General features: G+C 50.3%; 1 protein-coding gene across 7 annotated transcripts in view; it reads left to right on the top strand.

Moving 5' to 3' along the window:
* SIK3 (SIK family kinase 3) overlaps positions 1 to 18,260 on the top strand; it is a 249,774-nt gene that overhangs the window by 228,738 nt on the left and 2,776 nt on the right. For 2 of the 7 annotated variants that reach the window (XM_060103060.1, XM_060103059.1), the window contains 9 exons: positions 2,095 to 2,245; positions 2,976 to 3,101; positions 3,368 to 3,453; positions 3,894 to 4,003; positions 4,984 to 5,323; positions 6,050 to 6,744; positions 15,901 to 16,064; positions 16,989 to 17,121; positions 17,974 to 18,144. In XM_060103060.1, the coding sequence (XP_059959043.1) occupies positions 2,095 to 2,245; positions 2,976 to 3,101; positions 3,368 to 3,453; positions 3,894 to 4,003; positions 4,984 to 5,323; positions 6,050 to 6,744; positions 15,901 to 16,064; positions 16,989 to 17,121; positions 17,974 to 18,131 (1,963 nt within the window). In that variant the 3' untranslated portion in view covers positions 18,132 to 18,144. Of the gene's footprint in view, positions 1 to 2,094; positions 2,246 to 2,975; positions 3,102 to 3,367; positions 3,454 to 3,893; positions 4,004 to 4,983; positions 5,324 to 5,869; positions 6,745 to 15,900; positions 16,065 to 16,988; positions 17,122 to 17,928; positions 18,145 to 18,260 lie in introns of all 7 variants that reach the window. The other 5 variants (XM_060103058.1, XM_060103055.1, XM_060103056.1 and 2 more) reach the window with 3 other exon arrangements.

The following is an 18,260-nucleotide window of genomic DNA, read 5'->3' as shown; positions in this document are numbered from 1 at the left end:
TGGGGTTATAAAAACATGGCAACGCAAGAGGCTGAAGTCAGTCTTCAGGGGAAAAGAGAAACTTTCCCAGGCTATAAAACACTGAAACTGGGAGGCCTGAATAGATTACTGAATTCCTTTCATTTGCTGGAGGAAATGACTCAAGAACAGCACATATTATCTATTCTTCTGGGGTATCATAGGTGAAGTCCAACATGGAGACAGAAGATGGGTCTGACCAACCTTCTCAATGCGGGAAGTGTGTAATTTAAAATTTAAAAAAAATTTAAGCGTAATTAACAACAACAACAACAACAACAACACCAAAAAACTGACACGAGATGGATTTTATCTAGGTGGGGTGCCAAGTCCCTGTTTGAAGAGTGTAGTGGGAATATCGGCCTAATAGGAGGCTGTCCTGAGTTTGAACATGATTGCTAATAAAAATAAAACATGGTTGATACTATCAGTGCTTCCAAAATGAGCAGCTGCATCAGAAGTGTTCCACTGAATCTACTGTGCTGGGCTGCCGGGGGTGTTGGTCTGTTCACAACCCGATCTTCTGGAAAAGCCATGAAATACCTGGAGCTGGATGCATTGCTCTGAGGGGAGAGAATGTGTTTTGTGCAGACAGACCATATTAACTCCTTGAAGAACGTGACTTTCTGAATGAATCAGAAAGGTCTCCATTATCAGAATATATTGCAAGTGTAAGCATCAAATTTTAGGAGAAAATAGCATTTGCTTGCTTTAACTCCAAACACCTGAAGTAGAAACAGAAATAGGAAGTATTGAGGAAATACTCCTGAGAGCGTCTCTCACGATCACTGTTTCTGGAGTGCGTCTGCCAAACTCATTTGTCTTTTGTGTTACTGAACCAGATACATGTTCATGTCCGTTTCATCAGCTCCCTACTGTTCAGCTTCAGGTAGAGTCTGAAACAGGAGCCATCGTTAGAGAAGAGAGGGTAAAGGGCTTTCCCCTGCTGCCAGAACTCTCTTGACCCCTCTGCACAGTCACCAGACCCTCCCGGTCCCTCCCTGTCTGCCACGTTTGAACTCGCTTGTTAACCCTCTTCCTTAGCCTTGGTTCTGCTTCAGTCCAGAATGAGTGACTGGCAAGGTAGTATACATCATTTCACCCATGGCTCAGTGTGATGTCATCTCTGCCCTCGACATGAAATCCTGATCCTTTCCATCAGCTGCTGGAATGCTGCCTTGGCAGTCTTTTATCTGCTTACCTCAACCCATCAACATCTCTTTCTGATTAGGTAACAAGTATAGGTGTTATCTTCTAACTCTGATGCTGTCTTAGGCATTCCTTATCGATAGCTTGTTCTTTCTTTCTGTAAGACACTGGCTGTGTTCTGACTGAGCAGTGGGTCATTTTGAAGGTAATCCACGTGATGCCTCTTTCATTAGCAGGTTGGGAGGGTGCCACTGCTCTGAGAAGCTAACTTTCACAGCAGGGAACCTTATTTGCGTTGACCAGGTACGTGCAGGATCTTGAGGCCCACATTCCTTAAGAATGGGCTGTCTCCATCTGGGGATCACAAGTCCCCATTTTCCCCACTTTAACCTCCACCCTCCGTTTTCTAGCACAAAACCTGTGAATTCCAGGCCAGACCTTTGACCCCACAGTTGACTGTAGCTTCCCTCTGGTCCATCATACGGAGAATGCTGCTCAGGGAATGCTGCTCAGGGAAAACTTCGGGTCAAACCGGTAGGTTTGCTCTAGGTTTCTAAAGGCACTAGATAGAGGCATGATTATAAAAGCAAGAGTTCCTGTACAGCTGGGCCTGAGGGATACTGTGAAGCTCTTCTCTCTGACCCAGTGTATTTGTAAGAACTGGATGTATTTGATCCCAGGACCTTACCGGGCTTGGATATTAAGCCAACTCAAGGTAAGTGGAAATGGAAGATGGTCACTTGGAGGCCTCTGAAGGGAAGCAGGCTAGGGAAACGACTGGCCTCTGGAGATGACATGGAAGTGGCGTAATGTGCAGGGCTGCACGTGCAGCCAGCCAGCTTTGTGTTCATCTGGAACAGTGTCCCTAGGTGATTTGGTCAAAAGCCCTGAGTCCTAGTCCCTAACCTTCTCTTCCCATGTATTCAGCTCTACCTACAAGGACTCCAACACCCTGCACCTCCCTACGGAGCGTTTCTCCCCTGTGCGCCGGTTCTCTGATGGGGCTGCAAGCATCCAGGCCTTCAAAGCTCACCTGGAAAAAATGGGCAACAACAGCAGCATCAAACAGTTGCAGCAGGTAATGGAAGAGGTGGCAGGCATCTCTGGAGAAGCATGGGTAACAGAGACCACTATTGCAGGAGGACCCGGGTGTTAAACTTTCTACCCCCTTCACGTCAGCAGCACTGAAGTTTTAGAGGTTCCAAAGCAGATAGCTTCCTGACACTCTGCTTACTTCTTGTTATGTCCAGCTTTCCCCAGGAAGGGACTGAATTTTCCTCTTGTCTCTGTAGTTCATTAGAGAGGAATTTCTGGGCTTGTGTTTCAGTGGGAGGCCCCAGGGAATGTCCTTCGAAGCAACCCTGGCATTCCTCTCATGATTTATGGGCACTGGGTCTTGTTGGAGCCTGCTCTGCATTCTTACCACCTGGCGCACTCTCCAGTTGGTATGGAATGGCGCTCCCTGAGGAAGGAAGTGCACCTCCAGGCTTTATAAAGGGCCGGCTTCCCTTCTGCCTTCCTGACGACCAAGCTTCGAGTGGCATGTGCTTTGTACACAGATTTCACACTGGAACCTTTGCTTGTACGCAGGCCATCTTGGTGTTTTCCCTTTTGTTCAGCCAGAACAGAGCGTGAATGTATTTCGTACACAAATGCCTACGTAAATGGGTTAGTTGCTCCTCAAGGACACTGTTCTTCTGTGTGGCTCCTTCTGCCCGTGAGACCTGGGGGCAGATCTGCATCTGCTGACATCACTGCGTGGCGTGGGCCTGGCTGCATCCCATCTGTATTAACTGCTTTCCCTTCAGGAGTGCGAGCAGCTGCAGAAGATGTACGGGGGGCAGATTGATGAAAGAGCCCTGGAGAAGACCCAGCAGCAGCACATGTTATACCAGCAGGAGCAGCACCACCAAATTCTCCAGCAGCAGATTCAAGTAGGCCTTCCCTCTTTGCTTTCTCCAACTTCTTTGGAGTTTGCTTTCAGGCTGATTTGCCTGTGAACTTTGGAGGAGATCCCGCAGGGCAAAGAGGAGCTGAGTTATATGCATGGTTGCTATGTTTGAGTGAAGGTAATCAAACCTTTTGATGAACAACAATAGCATAAATCTTGGTCACAGAGAGTTTCTTCCCTTCCTGAGAACGGCTCTTGTTAATCTTCAAGCTCACGAGTATTTTTTCTCTTTTCCCGCATTTGTTCTAGGATTCTATCTGTCCTCCTCAGCCTTCTCCACCCCTTCAGGCTGCGTGTGAGAATCAGCCCGCCCTCCTCACCCACCAGCTCCAGAGGTAATGAAGCGTGGTGTTTCATGCCTAAGCTGTTGGCCTGACTCTCATGGGCGATACTGACTGACTCTAACGTTCATCTTGGAAGGACCCACTTGAAAAGCAGGGAGGCCAGTGTCAATTTTCGCGGCCCCCTAAAACCCTGACTTCCTGTGCCGCTTCATTTTCTTAGCCCCGTGAACAAAGTAACCTGATGCCAGTAATAGAGGAGGCCAGACGGAGGCCCACAGTGACCTCTGCCCCCTTGGGAAGTCTGGGGAAATAAGATGTGGACGGCTCTAAGTAGACTGTGGTGGGCGGTCTGTGCATGTCTGTCTAGCCTGGAGTCTTATCAAAACCAAAGAAGTAGTTTCCGCCTGTGTGTCGAATGGCGGAAGCTAACGGCAAGGCCACCCTGCCACCTCCGGAAGCGCGTTTGCTCATCTGGCTCTGTTGTTTTCAAGGTTAAGGATCCAGCCTGCAAGCCCTCCCCCCAGCCACGCCAGCAACCACCTCTTCAGACCGCCCAGTAGCAGCCCTCCCCCCATGAGCAGCGCCATGGTCCAGCCTCACGGTGAGTGCAGAGGTATATGCCGAACCGCGGTGTGCCGCGGGGAGGAGTGAGGCGTAGCCTCGAGTGCCTCAAGCCATCGAGCGGTTCGGGTGGCAGAGTGACGTAGCGTTCACGGGAGTCTGCCTTGGTCTGACTTCTTCTACCGACTCCTTAGCTGTGAGACCTCAGGCAAGTTAGGTAACTTCTGGGCACCTCCGCTTGCCCAAAGGTGAAATAGGGATACTAATACTATTTACTGAATAAATATATATGTTAAATTCTTGAAATAGTCTCCGGAACAAAATAGGTCTCAGTAAAGGTTGACCGTTAATAATATTTTTCATAAAACCCCCTCCAACTCTACCCAATGAAAGGCAACTACCGGAACCTTCCCTCCTGTCACGCCTGGGTTTGGTGGCTCCTCGCCTGTGGGTGTTTAGATGAAGGTGAAGCTGAGTGTGCCCTAGTCTGTGTGGGCCTTCAGAGACCAGCACTCTGAGCATTTAGTATTCCAAAAACTGAGCATCTCTTAAGTAACGCCACCCAACGTAGATCCCCTGGAGAGTTTGAATTGCTCTCCAGGCCCTTCCTACCCGAAGTGGGGTCCCTGACGAGCAACATCGGCGGGAAGAGTCGAATCTCAGATCTCATCGCAGACCCGATGAATCAGAATCTATATCTTAGCAGGATCCCCGGGCCATTTGTATGTGCATTAGAGTTTGAGAAGCACTGCCCTGGATCAGAGCTCCTCAAAGAATAATCTATAGACCAGCTTTCGAGCAACTTATTGGAATGACAAATTCCTGGAATTACGAATTGCTGAATCAGCATTCCGTGGGTCGGGCCCAGGAAAGCCTCTGTTTTCTCGAGTCCTCTAGAGGAGCCTTCGGCATCCTGGAGTTGGAGAAGCACTGCTCTGGGTGGTATGCAGGTTAAGTGTCCTCACTGGGGCCAGCTGGTAACCCGGGCATTTGGTCACTCTGAGGTTCCTTTCTCTCCAGGTGCTGCATCTCCCTCCCAGTTTCAAGGCTTCCCCTCCCGCAGTGCAGTCTTCCAGCAGCAGCCTGAGAACTGTTCCCCTCCTCCCAATGTGGCACTAACCTGCTTGGGCATACAGCAGCCTCCCCAGTCCCAGCAGGTGACCATCCAAGTCCAGGAGCCTGTTGACATGCTCAGCAGCATGCCCGGGACAGCTGCAGCCTCTGCTGGCCGGGGCGTCTCCATCAGCCCCAGCGCCAGTCAGGTTCAGATGCAGCACCGGACCAGCCTGATGGCCGCCTTCAGCTATGGGCACCGGCCCTTGTCTAAGCAGCTGAGTGCCGACAGTGCAGAGGCCCACAGGTAAGCCGGCCCAGAGTCACCTAGCCATCTCTCCAGGTGACCTAGGTGGGAGGAAGCCCCCTTAGCAGGGCGAGAAGGAGAAGGGTTCTGACTGGGCTGTGCTCATTTCAGCCTTATTAAAATTGGGGTGGTGGGTTTGGGACGGACTTGAAATCTATATATTGACCCAGGATCAAAATGCTAATGAGACAGAGGAAGACAAGGACAAAGCTACCTTACTATATGTCTGCAAAGAAGAAAGTGGCCAATTAGAGGAGTTGGTAAAAATGCCATTTCCCCATGTCTGTTCTTTTAGGATTGTGTCTTTCTCTGTCACCCATATTCTAAGAGATGGGTACATCTTAATAGTTCAAGTGATGTTGCTACCTTCAACCAGAGGGGACAGGTGGGGATGACGCATACATCCCCATCTTCCCCGCCCCATCCACCGCGGTCCTCTGTACCAGCGGGGGCTCCCCACTGAGGAAGCGTGGTAGCTGTTCCCCTGGGGAGTCTAGCACACTTGTCACATGGATGCCTGGTACTCACTCCCTTTTGTGTCTGCAGCTTGAACGTGAATCGGTTCTCCCCTGCTAACTACGACCAGGCGCATTTACACCCCCATCTGTTTTCGGACCAGTCCCGGGGTTCCCCCAGCAGCTACAGCCCTTCAGCAGGAGTGGGGTTACCTCCCACCCAAGCCCTGAAAGTCCCTCCGCTTGACCAGTTCCCCACCTTCCCTCCCAGCGCACATCAGCAGCCACCGCACTATACCACGTCGGCGCTGCAGCAGGCCCTGCTGTCCCCGACGCCGCCGGACTACGCCCGACACCAGCAGGTCCCCCACATCCTCCAAGGACTGCTCTCCCCCCGGCATTCGCTCACCGGCCACTCGGACATTCGGCTGCCCCCAGCAGAGTTTGCACAGCTCATTAAAAGGCAGCAGCAGCGGCAGCAGCAGCAGCAGCAAGAGTACCAAGAACTGTTCAGGCACATGAACCAGGGGGATGCAGGGAGTCTGGCTCCCGGCCTCGGGGGACAGAGTATGACAGAGCGCCAGGCTTTACCGTATCAAAACGCTGACTCTTATCACCACCACCACAGCAGCCCCCAGCATCTTCTGCAAATCAGGGCGCAAGAATGTATCTCGCAGGTTTCCTCACCCACCCCAACCCACAGTTACGCTCACCAGCCGGCGCTCGTGCACTCGGAGAGCATGGAGGAGGAGTGCTCGTGTGAGGGGGCCAAGGACGGCTTTCCGGACAGGAAGAACGTGAACACGTTGACCAAAGGTTGCCACGATGGCTCCCTGCTCTTGAGTACTGGCGGGCCCGGGGACCCTGAATCTTTACTGGGAACCGTGAGTCATGTACAGGAGTTGGGGATACATCCGTACCGACAGCCGGCTGCTGCATTCAGTAGAAATAAGGTGTCCAGCCGAGGTAAGAGCCCTGCAAAGTCCAGTAAGCACGTAGGAAGTGGGTATTTGGTGGGGAAGGGGATCGGTTTTCAAACTTAAAAGAGAGTGATAGACAATTAACATATAGACAGTGCAGTCAGTGAGGTATATTACCTGTTTCCTATACTCATACCGCGGTTCCTTAGAATCCAGAATTTCTCGGCTGTCATCAAAATAGCTAGCTTTAACCTCTGCGGTAGAATAAAAGCCAGCCGGTGCTAAGGAAATAGGATTTAGTGTAAATAGTGTTGAACTAAGAGTCAGGGCCCCTCAGTCCTGGACATGACTGTGTTACGAATGCAGTGACCTTGTCACTTAACCTCAGGTTCTTATTTCTTCATCTGTGAAAAAGGGCAGGAGGCATAACGGTCCTTTGCAGAGTATTTGTGAAGATTAAAACATACACGTATGTATTTATGTTTATACATAATGTTTGTGTGTGTGACACAGAGAGGGAGAGGGAGAGAGAGGCACACTTGATCATCTGAATGTACGATGTAAATAATTTGAGGCATTATTATTACTCTGATCCCTTTGTTAATAAGCTAAACAGAATATTACAGCATCATGAGGGACCCTGTGCCATTTCATTTAGTATCACTGTATAATTAGCTAGTACATGCATTTTCGTTTGGGAGGAGATTGGGATTACTGTCCGTAACTTATACTCAGAACACATTGTTCCCCTCGTGTCATGGCATTCACCGTACTCTAAATCTGGACTGACACCCCTCCCATCGTCACAGATCTTGAAAACGAGTTTCTCCATGAAATATACAACCCCGAAGCTGGGCACTTCTCCCATGTTCCCCTTCTTGAAGCTGCCTGCCTCTCCTGCCCTGTCCTTCTCAAGTCAGCACACAAAACTCAATTCCTGGGGGAATTGGGTCCACTGGCACAGAGCAGGATGGGAGACCTGGCTCTAATCAGTTTACCTGCAGAGGACCTGGTGCCTTCAGGTTGTGCCCATTAAGCACGGATAGGGATGTGGTTCCATAAAACTCCAGTTAAATCCTGGGCTTTTGAGCAGATGGGTGCCATCCAGGTTGAGGTCTGCACCAGTCAGACGTATCGTGTCCACCCGCGGCTGCTGTGTTTTTAGGCAGATGTAGGATGGTGGGAGCTTTCGGAGCCAGGCCATATGTGGATTGGCTGACAGACTCGGGGATGTTTAGGCTTGGGGGGAAAATCTCAGGAGACCTATCACACCTGTCAGATGGAAAGGGTATGGGGTCACATTGTGGGGCAGAACCAAGATCAGGATAGAAGTTGCGGCAGATTTCAGTTCCCTGGGGAAGACCTTCCTGAGAACTTTCCAGAACAGGCTGCTCAGCGGCCTGGGAGCTTCCTGTGGCTGGGAGTGTTCTAGCAGAGGCAGCTTGACGGCATCAGGGATGCTGTGGGAAAGCTTCCTGTGCGAATGACAGCTTTCACCAGAAAAGGAGAAAAGCTGACACTTCCGTAGTGCCTTCCACGTGCCAGACACCAGATGCTGTTCACACATGAATCTGTCTAATCCTCACAGCTCTTGCTGTCCCCATTTTACCAGTAAGACACCTGAGGCACAGATCACGTGGTCTGCCCCCAGGGCCCACGGCTCGGGAGTAGCACTGAACCCACTTCACGCCAGCAGACACTTGCTGAGCACACGCTGGGTGTGCAAGGCTCGGGGAACGAGCGAGCGAGCGCACAGTGCACACTCCCCGCCCGCACCCTGGATTGCCATGTGTGAAAGTAACCTTTTGAAATAGTTTTCTTCAAAAATACTCTCTCTGAATTCCCTTCACTTTTCCCTCCTGCGTGACTCCTATGTACAGGAAGACCAGGGGGCTTGAATTCACCTGTGTCCCCTGATTGTCAGAGGAACCGCCTTTCGGCGGGCTTGCAGGTCTATCTGGTGCCTGAAGGAAGGCAGGACGTGGCTGGTCCAAGTGCTGTGGGAGACCAGGGGAGGGACAGACCAGTTCTCAGTCAGAGCAGGGCCAGGTTTCCCGCAGCAAGTGGCATTTGAGTTGGGTCTTGGTGGATGAAAAGGGTTTTGCCGTTTGGATTTAGGGGAGAAGCATGAGGAAAGACCAGCGGGTGGGAGTGTCTCAGGGACGTTTCTGGGGGGAAGCAAGCTGCCTTGGTCGGTTTGAAGTCTAGTCTACGTGAAGGAGTTTAGTAGAAGCTAAGGGCCAAGGTTTCCTGAAATCCAGAGGCTGATCTGGCTCCAGCAGCTCCCCGCAGCTTTAAATCAGTTCACTTGGCCTCAGACCGAACCTGCAGTCGGGATTCTTTTGACGAGTCCCTCCCACCTCTTCCCCAAGCTGAGTGACTACGGTTACCTCTCCCTCTTCCCTCCCCCCTGCCCTCTTCCATCCGCCATTATCCCCTGCAAGCATCTCTTCTGGTTTCTGGAAGAGTCAAGCCATAAGTGCACCCCTAAAGGTTTCAGCTCAGAAATATCCTGTCCTTGTTGCCTCAGGATCAGTTTTGCTTCCCCCCAAAGCCCTCTTTTTTCTTAAATCTTCTTTTCCTGGCCTTTGATACGAGCTTTTCTAGAAACCCTAATCTTAGCTCCTGCCCTGCTTGCCAGTGTACGGTAGAGAGGATCCTTCCTGTCTCTGCCCGGTTTACTCTCAACTGACTCTTTAACTTAGCTACGGCGTATGCCTTTTCTTGAATACTATTCACCTTGCCTCTTTCTAACCTCTTTCGACGTCTATGTTGAGACTTTTGGAACCATATATACAATTATCTTTAACAAATAAAGCCCCAAGTTTATTACCCTGTGAGTTTAGAATCCAGTATAGTAAAATAATGCAATAGAGAAAAAATAGCCCAGGGAAGCCCAAAGCCAGTCCAGAGTTAGAGTTAGAATCCCTCTGGGGATGTACCTGTGTGTGTTTAAAACTTCTTCTTATCCTGAAGCATCCCCATTGTCCTTACCTTAAACCCATGACCACCCCGGCACCTAACCGCTCCTCCCGTCGTGAGGGATGTTAGCTAGATGCCCCCTCCGAGAAAGTGTTTGCAGTTGGTCTGCTCCAGGCTTGGTGCCCTCCAGCCAGTTACTCATTTATTGTTCACAACCACCTTGGGCGTATGTCTTATGATCCCTTTTACAGGAGAAACTAGGCTCCACAATCTCTTCCTGCTTTAACCTGACATGATTCTACTCTTTTAGAAACATGAGAGCTCACAGTTTTACAATCGCCAAAGAATCATCCCGCCGTTCCTTCTGCCAAGAAAGGGTTGTGATGTGCTCCGCCCACCACCCTGCAGGCACGTGGGTGCAGCTCGTCCTTGTTTATGTCTTTGTTGGGGGGATGCCTGCTGCTTGCTCTGATGAGACCTCCATCTCTGTGTAGTTACACACGGGCCCCCAAACACTTCATGTGTTACTTCTGTGATAGAGCAAATTCAGCGAAATTTATTGAATGACTAGATCACACAAGACTATTTTAGGTCCAGTGGGGAATGCAGGGATGAAAAGGTGGAGAACCTGCCCTCAGGGAGCTTGTACTGGGGGCTGGGGGTTGGGAGAGACAAGCTCATAAACAGCCTTAAATGAAGCGCTACGTCATGAGTGCTGCAAGAGGTATAATTATAGTGAGCAGAGCTCCTGGCATCTTTCTAAACTTTCTTAAGGGTAGATTATCAGGGATTGCTGGTGTTAGTCAAGGAAAATTACATGCCATCGTATCAGCGGCCATGCTTACCTATTTCTTTTACGGCCGTATGCCACCAATCAGTGCGGGGCCAGGCACTGCCAGAGCGCTGAGCAGGCAACGTGCCAAAGGTCTGTTTGTAATGTGTAGAAGTTTCAGGGATAGACATGCCCCACGCTGCCTGTAATCTCCCGTCTGCCACTCCAGAAGTAGAAGACGGGTTTATCTTCCCTCTGTCGTATTACATACACTTGATTTTTTTTTTCTTTGCAAATAAATATGATAGCATAACCGGTTTACACAGTGAGATTACCAGCTTGAACTCACAAAGAAAACTACATCTCTTCTCGGAGCCTACTCAGCTTCAGCAGCATTGGTGGACTTGAGGCCTCACAGAGGAGTCAAATGATGGCAGACTGGGAGGGTTTACCCCTCAGAACCTTTAGGAGGGATGTGCACACAACATGTCATTTCTCTCATTTTCTCTTAAAACCCAGTAAATGAGTAAGGACGAGTCAACATTGACAGATTCAACAGAGAGTTGTGCAAGCTGCCCCGAGGTTCCCTGGGTAGGTGGGTGCTGTGCCTTGTGTCCGTTTGTGTATTTTTTCCCCTTGCGTGATCAGATGATCATCCTTCCTCCTGTACTGTCTCAGCTTTACTTGGGTAAATACCCGAGAATTCTGCCCCCAGCAGTCCTCTCTCCGCATTATTTATATATCCTGTGGTGAGTTCCTCCAGCTGCTGAATCGGCATAAGGAATGCCAAAGATTTGAGCCTGAATTTCCCGTTCCTTGGCCAGTGGGTTGGTCTGTTTACACACATGCCCCCGTTGCCCCCCCCCGCCCCCCCCCAGCTGCCAGGCTGGTCAGAGGGTCTCACCTATAGAGTGTCACAGGGGACTTCTAAACGCAGGACTCAGCATTCTTACTAAAAATAATACTTTTTTTGTGTATAGTCCTTCACAGTTTATTAAAGACCCTTACACATGTGTTAGCTCTTGAGCCCCCAAACAACCCTCATTTTTCAGATAGGGAAACTGAGGTTAGGAGAGATTAAATGACTTACTCAAGTTCATACACTGTTTGTGATGGAGTTGGAACCTGACTTCAAGTTTCCCGAATTCCTAGTCCTATTCTTTTCTTTATGCCTCCTTGCCTCCCATTCTACCCCTTCCAAGTATATCTGCCAAGGAAAAGATGCCAGCCCTTCCAGATCTTCGACCTGTGAGTTATATTGAAATTTGAACAGACAGAGCCCTGGTTTGTTACCCAACTCCTATTAATAGGCTTTTGTTGTTGTTGTTGGCTGTGTGCGGGCTTTCTCTTGCTGCGCGCGGGCTTTCTCTAGTTGCGGCGAGCGGGGGCTACTCTTCGTTGTGGTGCGTGGGCTTCTCATTGCGGTGGCTTCTCTTGTTGTGGAGCACGGGCTCTAGGCACGCGGGCTTCAGTAGTTGTGGCACGTGGGCTCAGTAGTTGTGGCTCGCGGGCTGTAGAGCACAGGCTCAGTAGCTGTGGCACACAGGCTCAGTTGCTCCGCGGCATGTGGGATCTTCCCGGACCAGGGCTCGAACCCGTGTCCCTTGCATTGGCAGGCAGATTCTTAACCACTGTGCCACCAGGGAAGTCCTTAATAGGCTTCTTTTTCGTCTAGTTTTTTTGTTTGTTTGATTGATTTTGGTTTGGTTTGGTTTTTTCGGCTGTGCCTCGAGGCTTGTAGGATCTTTGTTCCCCTACCAGGGATTGAACCTGGGCCCTAGCAGTGAGAGCGCCGAGTCTTAACCACTGGACCGCCAGGGAACTCCCTTTCGTCTAGCTTTTAACTTCCATTTGTTGCTCCTAAACCAGAGGCTTCTTTCCTGGAAATTAAAGTTTCAGTGACTCACTTGTTCACTTACCTATGGGTAAATTGCCCCCATAATTCTGGAAGTAGGATTCTGTGATAAAATCATTTTCTTGTTTATTTTTGTCAGCCGATTCATTGTGCCCCATCCACTCAGAAGTAACATCTCTGAAATGAGTATGAGTCTTTACTGAGCTCATAACAGAGTACCAGGCTCAAGTAAGCCCTTTACCCACCTGTGGAATAAGTCCTGTTTTACAGGTGAAGAGACTGAGACCCAATGAAGTCAGGTAACTTGCCCAGGATCCCCCACCTCAGGAATCCTGGTGAAGCCAGGATCCAAGCCCAGGTCTTCCTGACACCAGAGCTAGTGCTTCTGAGCTCTAGGCCGGGGAGTCAGAAGGGCTTGTCATGTGATTTGTCAAGCAATAGCTTGCTCTGTGTTGGTGGCACTTTCAGGTGTGTTGGCACCAGACCCAAAGGCTGTGAAGAGAGCAGACTAGGAGGACAGAATCCATGGGACCTTCCCAAAGGCAGGGCCAAAAGGAGGGTAGGTGTTTGGGTTTGGAGAAACCCCATTCTCAGGAATAAAAATAGATTTTAAAAAGAGAGGTGGGTTGGGGGAGGGAGATTCAGCATACATATCAGATAAACACAGTGAGGCCTCTGGAAGAGGTGGGAAGGAGCTAAATGTCAAGAACCAGGGCTTATACATGCTGTTAGCCTTGCCATTTCCTCACCTTTGATAATCATCCTTTAAAAATCTTTAAACAGGAGAGCTCTCGTGTTTGTCTTTGGGAGAGCAAGGAGGTGCAGCTCATGAGATTTGCATCCAGCTCTATAGTCCAGAAAAAAGGAGCCCCAAGGAACTGAGTGGATGGTGTTAGCTATCAAAGAAGAAAGTATAGGCATTAGAAAACACTTCGGAAAAGTAAGCAGCAGCTATTCGTGTTCCTTCCTGGCAAAGCAGACTCAAGAGCCAGTCCCTCACTCCACAGAGTCAGCCTTGCACCACTTCCTGCCGGTGGCTTTTGTTTGGCCCTGCGGCCAGCACGTGAGCTATGTCCACTGAGCGGAATCGGGCTGGGTGGGTAGGATGGGTGACCTCATCCCACAGAGCACGTCCTGGCGTAGGCTTTCTTTTATCTTCCTGTCGCTGCTGGCTTTTAGCTTTCAGTAGCAAAAGAGGTGGCTCCTGGCTCTTCCTTTGACCCTCTTTGCTCAAAGAACTTTCAAAAGATTCCTCACTTGACTTCATTTTTGGTAGTTTGGAAGCTCCCATCCTTTCACTTTTCTCCAGAGTGTTTTGCGTTACCAGCAACGTGCATGTCACTTTGTTCCCCTCCCTTCCCGTCCTGCCTCAGCCCCTGAACCCAGGCCTCACCCTGATGGTTACGGAGACCATTTGAATATAGAGACCTGAAACCCTTTAACCATCACTCAAGCAGCGGATTTTACTTTCGTTATTCAAATAGATACTGGGATGGTACAGTTAGCATTAGGACTGTATTTCCTATGAAAATTTGTTTAGAAACCTGGTCTCGCTAAGGTACAGCTCATCAGGAGATAAGCCCAATAGTTGCCAGGGAGCTTTAACCCAGAAATACCAACCAAGCAAAGAAAACGTATGTTGAAGTTCTAGGCTCTTAAGGACTGGAGCCAGAAGTGCCACCAGGAGGATCCTGTCGACTTAGGTGTGGCCCTGGTATTCTTCTTGACCATCCTTGGTCGAGAAGAAGAAATACTCAGTCTTCATGAATTCCTCTTTCTCTCCAAAATCCAGTCCACAGGGTTGTGTGACTCTGACAGGTGGCTAACCCACATTAAGAGAGTGTTTATTCATGTCAGTTAAAGAGATTATTATTAAACTCTGGGAATAGGACAATGCTCTGGAATAGTGAAGGCTCACAAACACGCATAAAATACAATTCTTGTCCTCAAAGAATTTACAGTTTCATATGGATAATTAAGACAAGGATGCAATTGAAGATGGTGCCAGGAATAACAGAGTAATCAGAGTCCAATAAAGTCTTCTGACATTTAAAGGAAGGAAAGATCTATTTCTGTTTGAAAGGGAAATTTTCATAAAAATTATCACATTTATTATTATTACTTTTTTTATTTTTGGCTGCACTGGGTCTTTGTTGCTGCGCGTGGGCTTTCTCTAGTTTCAGCGAGCAGGGGCTACTCTTCGTTGCGGTGCACGGGCTTCTCATTGCGGTGGCTTCTCTTGTTGCGGAGCACGGGCTCTAGGCACGTGGGCTCAGTAGTTGTGGTGCACGGGCTCAGTAGATGTGTCTCACGGGCTCTAGAGCACAGGCTCAGTAGTTGTGGTGCACGGGCTTAGTTTCTCCGTGGCATGTGGGATCTTCCCGGACCAGGGCCCGAACCCGCGTGCCCTGCATTGGCAGGCAGATTCTTAACCACTGCGCCACCAGGGAAGCCCAAAAATTATCACATTTGAGCTGGACCTAGAAGGATGAGTTGATTCGGATTGGCAGGAATGGAAGTAAAAGACTCAAGCATTTCCAGAGAGAGCAAACAGAGCAAATGCATCGAACCGTCCATGGTCCCATTTGACCAGAGCTTAGAATGTAGAGGAGAGTCGTGTGGTGTACTCACTGGAAGAGAGGCTGGCACGATGCTGTGAAAGTGAGGGGTTTGGGCTCCCCTATAGAAAGGTTAGTCTTTGTAGGGCGGTGCTAGAGGGATGGTTAGGAGGCTATTATAGTGATCCAGGCAAGAGGTAACAGGACTTCAGTGGAAGCAGTGAGATGAGTAAGAAAGAGACTGGAGTGACCAACATTGGAGGGGCACATTCTTCTGACTTAAGATGATGTGGAACCAGCAGTAAGGAATCAATATGAACTCCACAAGCTCATCATACCCAGAAGATTAGGCAAGTAGGCACCAAAACCAGGATGTCTGAAAGAGATTGTGGGGGAAGCTGATGAGTTCAGAATTGGACATGTTGAGTGTTAGCCATCCAGGGAAAGATACCTAGTAAATAGTTAGAATTTTGGATCTGGAGCTTAAAAGGGCATTTCTGTAATTCTTTCTATAGAAGCAGTGTAGTTGAAGTCGTGAAAATAGATGATACTGCCAAAGTCAGTGTGGGGAGAGAGAGACGGTCAAGGATAGACATGTACAGAGCGAAGGAGCTGGGGGCAGCAGTCAGAGGAGGAGAGGACGGGACTGGGTGGTGTACGGAGGGGACGCCAAGGAAGGAGAGAGAGGCGTCCACAGGATGGAGGCCATCCTCCTAGGCTAGAGGTCCTGAAAGCTCCAAGAATGATTCTTCTGTGCATCTAGGTGTGGGGACATAGCACTGTCAAATCAACAGAGAAATGAAGAAAAAAAGAAAAGGTTCAGTGTGACCCAGCCCACCACTGATAAGTGGGATTTTTTTCTCCTAAGGGTATATGATCCCTGCAAGAGAGACCTCGGCTTTGCTGTTAAGACTTAGGGTTGGCAGGCTGGTCCAGGCTCCTCTGAGCATCACCAGCCAGCTGAGGATTAGTGGAGAGTGCACATGTGGTCCTCACCGTTGCCCACTGTCCCTTGCGAGACATTTCTTTGGTGAGAGTTGCCGGTGTTGGGAGGAACTCTAGGTCTGCTGACCCTATTTTGCTCCGTCCCCTCAGAGTCTGTCCTAGGGAACTGCATGGATAGAAGTTCTCCAGGACAAGCAATGGAGCTGCCAGATCACAATGGACTCGGGTACCCAGCACACCCCTCCGTCAGTGAGCACCACAGGCCCCGGACCCTCCAGAGACACCACACGATCCAGAACAGTGACGACGCTTATGTATGTTGGCCCCCTCCTGCTTTTCGGAAGTGGGATCCTTGAAAACAGAACTTAGGAACGTGGGGTAGCATCTACTCTCGTTCTCCTCAGCCAGAGTCCAGCGCCTCCGGGCACTAAGGGAGCATTTCTTTGCATCACCATAACAAGCAATCCTAAACTCCAGGAGAATCTCCGTAGAATCCGAACTCCACATTTGAGACTGAGGAATCAAGCACGGTTGCCATCTGTTTCCTCTAGTCTTAGTTTTTGAACTTCTCCCCAGACAGTCTAAACTCAGGCCCCAGCAAATGAGCCTTCAGGCTCTTGGTTAGTTTTCTGGCAGCTACATTGAATTTATTCAGAGAAGGAAGCTAATCCACTCGGCAAAGCTTCGTTTCCTTAGGGCAGACTGGTAGGCAGCCCTGTCTAATACAGCAGCAACCAACCACGTGGCTTTTCAATTTTAAATGTAATTAAAACAAAATAAAATTTAAAACTGAGCTCTTTAGTCACACGAGTCACACTTCAGGGCTCAGTAGCCCTTGCGGCTGCTGGCTTCCTACGGGGCAGGTACAGAGCATTCCCGTCCTCGCAGAGACTGCTGTTGGCCGTGCTGTCCTAGGACAGACTCCTCATGGTGATGAGATAGGTCAGAATCCTGGCACTGGAAGGCTATGGAGATGTCAAGGGCATCTGACCACCAGCTGAGATTCACCGTGCCCTTCCCTTCCCACCCCACCCCCACCCCCACCCCCAGCCTCAGCTTCCCGCACGGTCACCATGGCGGCATCCCCCTTTAGATGGCCCTGCAGAGGAAGTGGGTCTGGGTGGTAGTGCTTGGGGACTGGTGCTTGAGGCAGGCCGTTGCCTGGGCTCTTTTGGAGGGTCCCTGAGAGTGGCGCGTTTTCTGATATCCTTACCTCTTTTCCTAATTGTTTCCTGCAGGTGCAGCTGGATAACTTGCCTGGCATGAGTCTCGTGGCTGGGAAAGCACTTAGTTCTGCCCGGATGTCAGATGCGGTTCTCAGTCAGTCCTCGCTCATGGGGAGCCAGCAGTTCCAGGATGGGGAGAATGAGGGTGAGGGGTGTTATGCGTGGGGCACCCCGGAGGAGCTCCTGGAGGGGCCCCCCTTTCATCTCCACCAGTGACTACTCCCCTCTTGTATAAACAGCCCATGGGGAGCCACAGCATCCCCAAGGGGTTCTGTCTGGATACAACCTTTGCCCAGTCCTCTTGCACCGAGTGTGAGTGCGTGAAGGAGCACGCCTCCTGGCTGAGGGCAGGGGCATCACACTTCTGTCTGCAGCGCTTTGTTAAGATGCTCCTTCAGTAACTCTTTTCCTGGTTCCGATTAGAGGGCACCGTGTCCTCATGTCTGTCTCCCTTTAGAACCAGTAGAGGGAGGGTATCGTAGTTGATATAAAGCCCAGGCTCGGGAGTGGACAGGTCTGCGGTAAATTCTGACTGCCCTTTACCGGCTCCACAGGTTAAGGCGCTTAACCTTTCTGAGCCCCAGGGTCCTCCTCTGTAAGGGGACAGACGCACCAGAGCCCCTGTCCTAGATTGTGCTGTGAGCATTAACTAGCTTAGGGAGTTTAAAGCGCTTAGGCCAGTGTCCTGAGTACAGAGCGTGCCCAGGAGTCCGTGTCTGCCAGCCGCGAGGGTGTCCTCCACACCACAGGAGCTGACGGTGCTCGACGGTGGGAGACTGACTGTAAAGGAAGAGGGAAAAACGGACACTGGGGACAACAGGAAGGAGCCTGGCCCCAGCCACGGTCACTAGCCAGACCGAGGGCCTGCTCTGAGCTAGAGTTCAGGGCTGGGAGTCAGGCTACGGAAGGTTCAGACTTCTCTTCCACCTCTGTCCACCTCTTGCCCACCTAGCACCCCGCTGCCTGCACATCTCCCGTGTTGCTTCTGGTCTTGCAGAATGTGGGGAGAGTCTTGGAGGTCCTGAGCACCCAGACCTGACTGATGGCAGCCAGCATTTAAACGCCTCTTGCTACCCGTCCACGTGTATTACAGACATACTGCTCAGCTACAAGCACCCCGAGGTCTCCTTCAGCATGGAACAGGCAGGCGTGTAGCAAAAGATGGAGAGTGAGTATCACCCTGGCCGGGGCCAAACCAGCCCTTTGGCCCAGTACCAGCTCCTGATCCCATCAGGAGATTCCTTCCATGTGGACTGGAGCCAGTGAACTTGACAACGCCACTCT

Source organism: Mesoplodon densirostris, chromosome 7 (assembly GCF_025265405.1).
Source record: "Mesoplodon densirostris isolate mMesDen1 chromosome 7, mMesDen1 primary haplotype, whole genome shotgun sequence".
NCBI classification, from domain to species: Eukaryota; Metazoa; Chordata; class Mammalia; order Artiodactyla; family Ziphiidae; genus Mesoplodon; species Mesoplodon densirostris.
The sequence above is the reverse complement of the archived record's forward strand: the minus strand, read 5'-3'. Positions and strand labels throughout refer to the sequence as shown.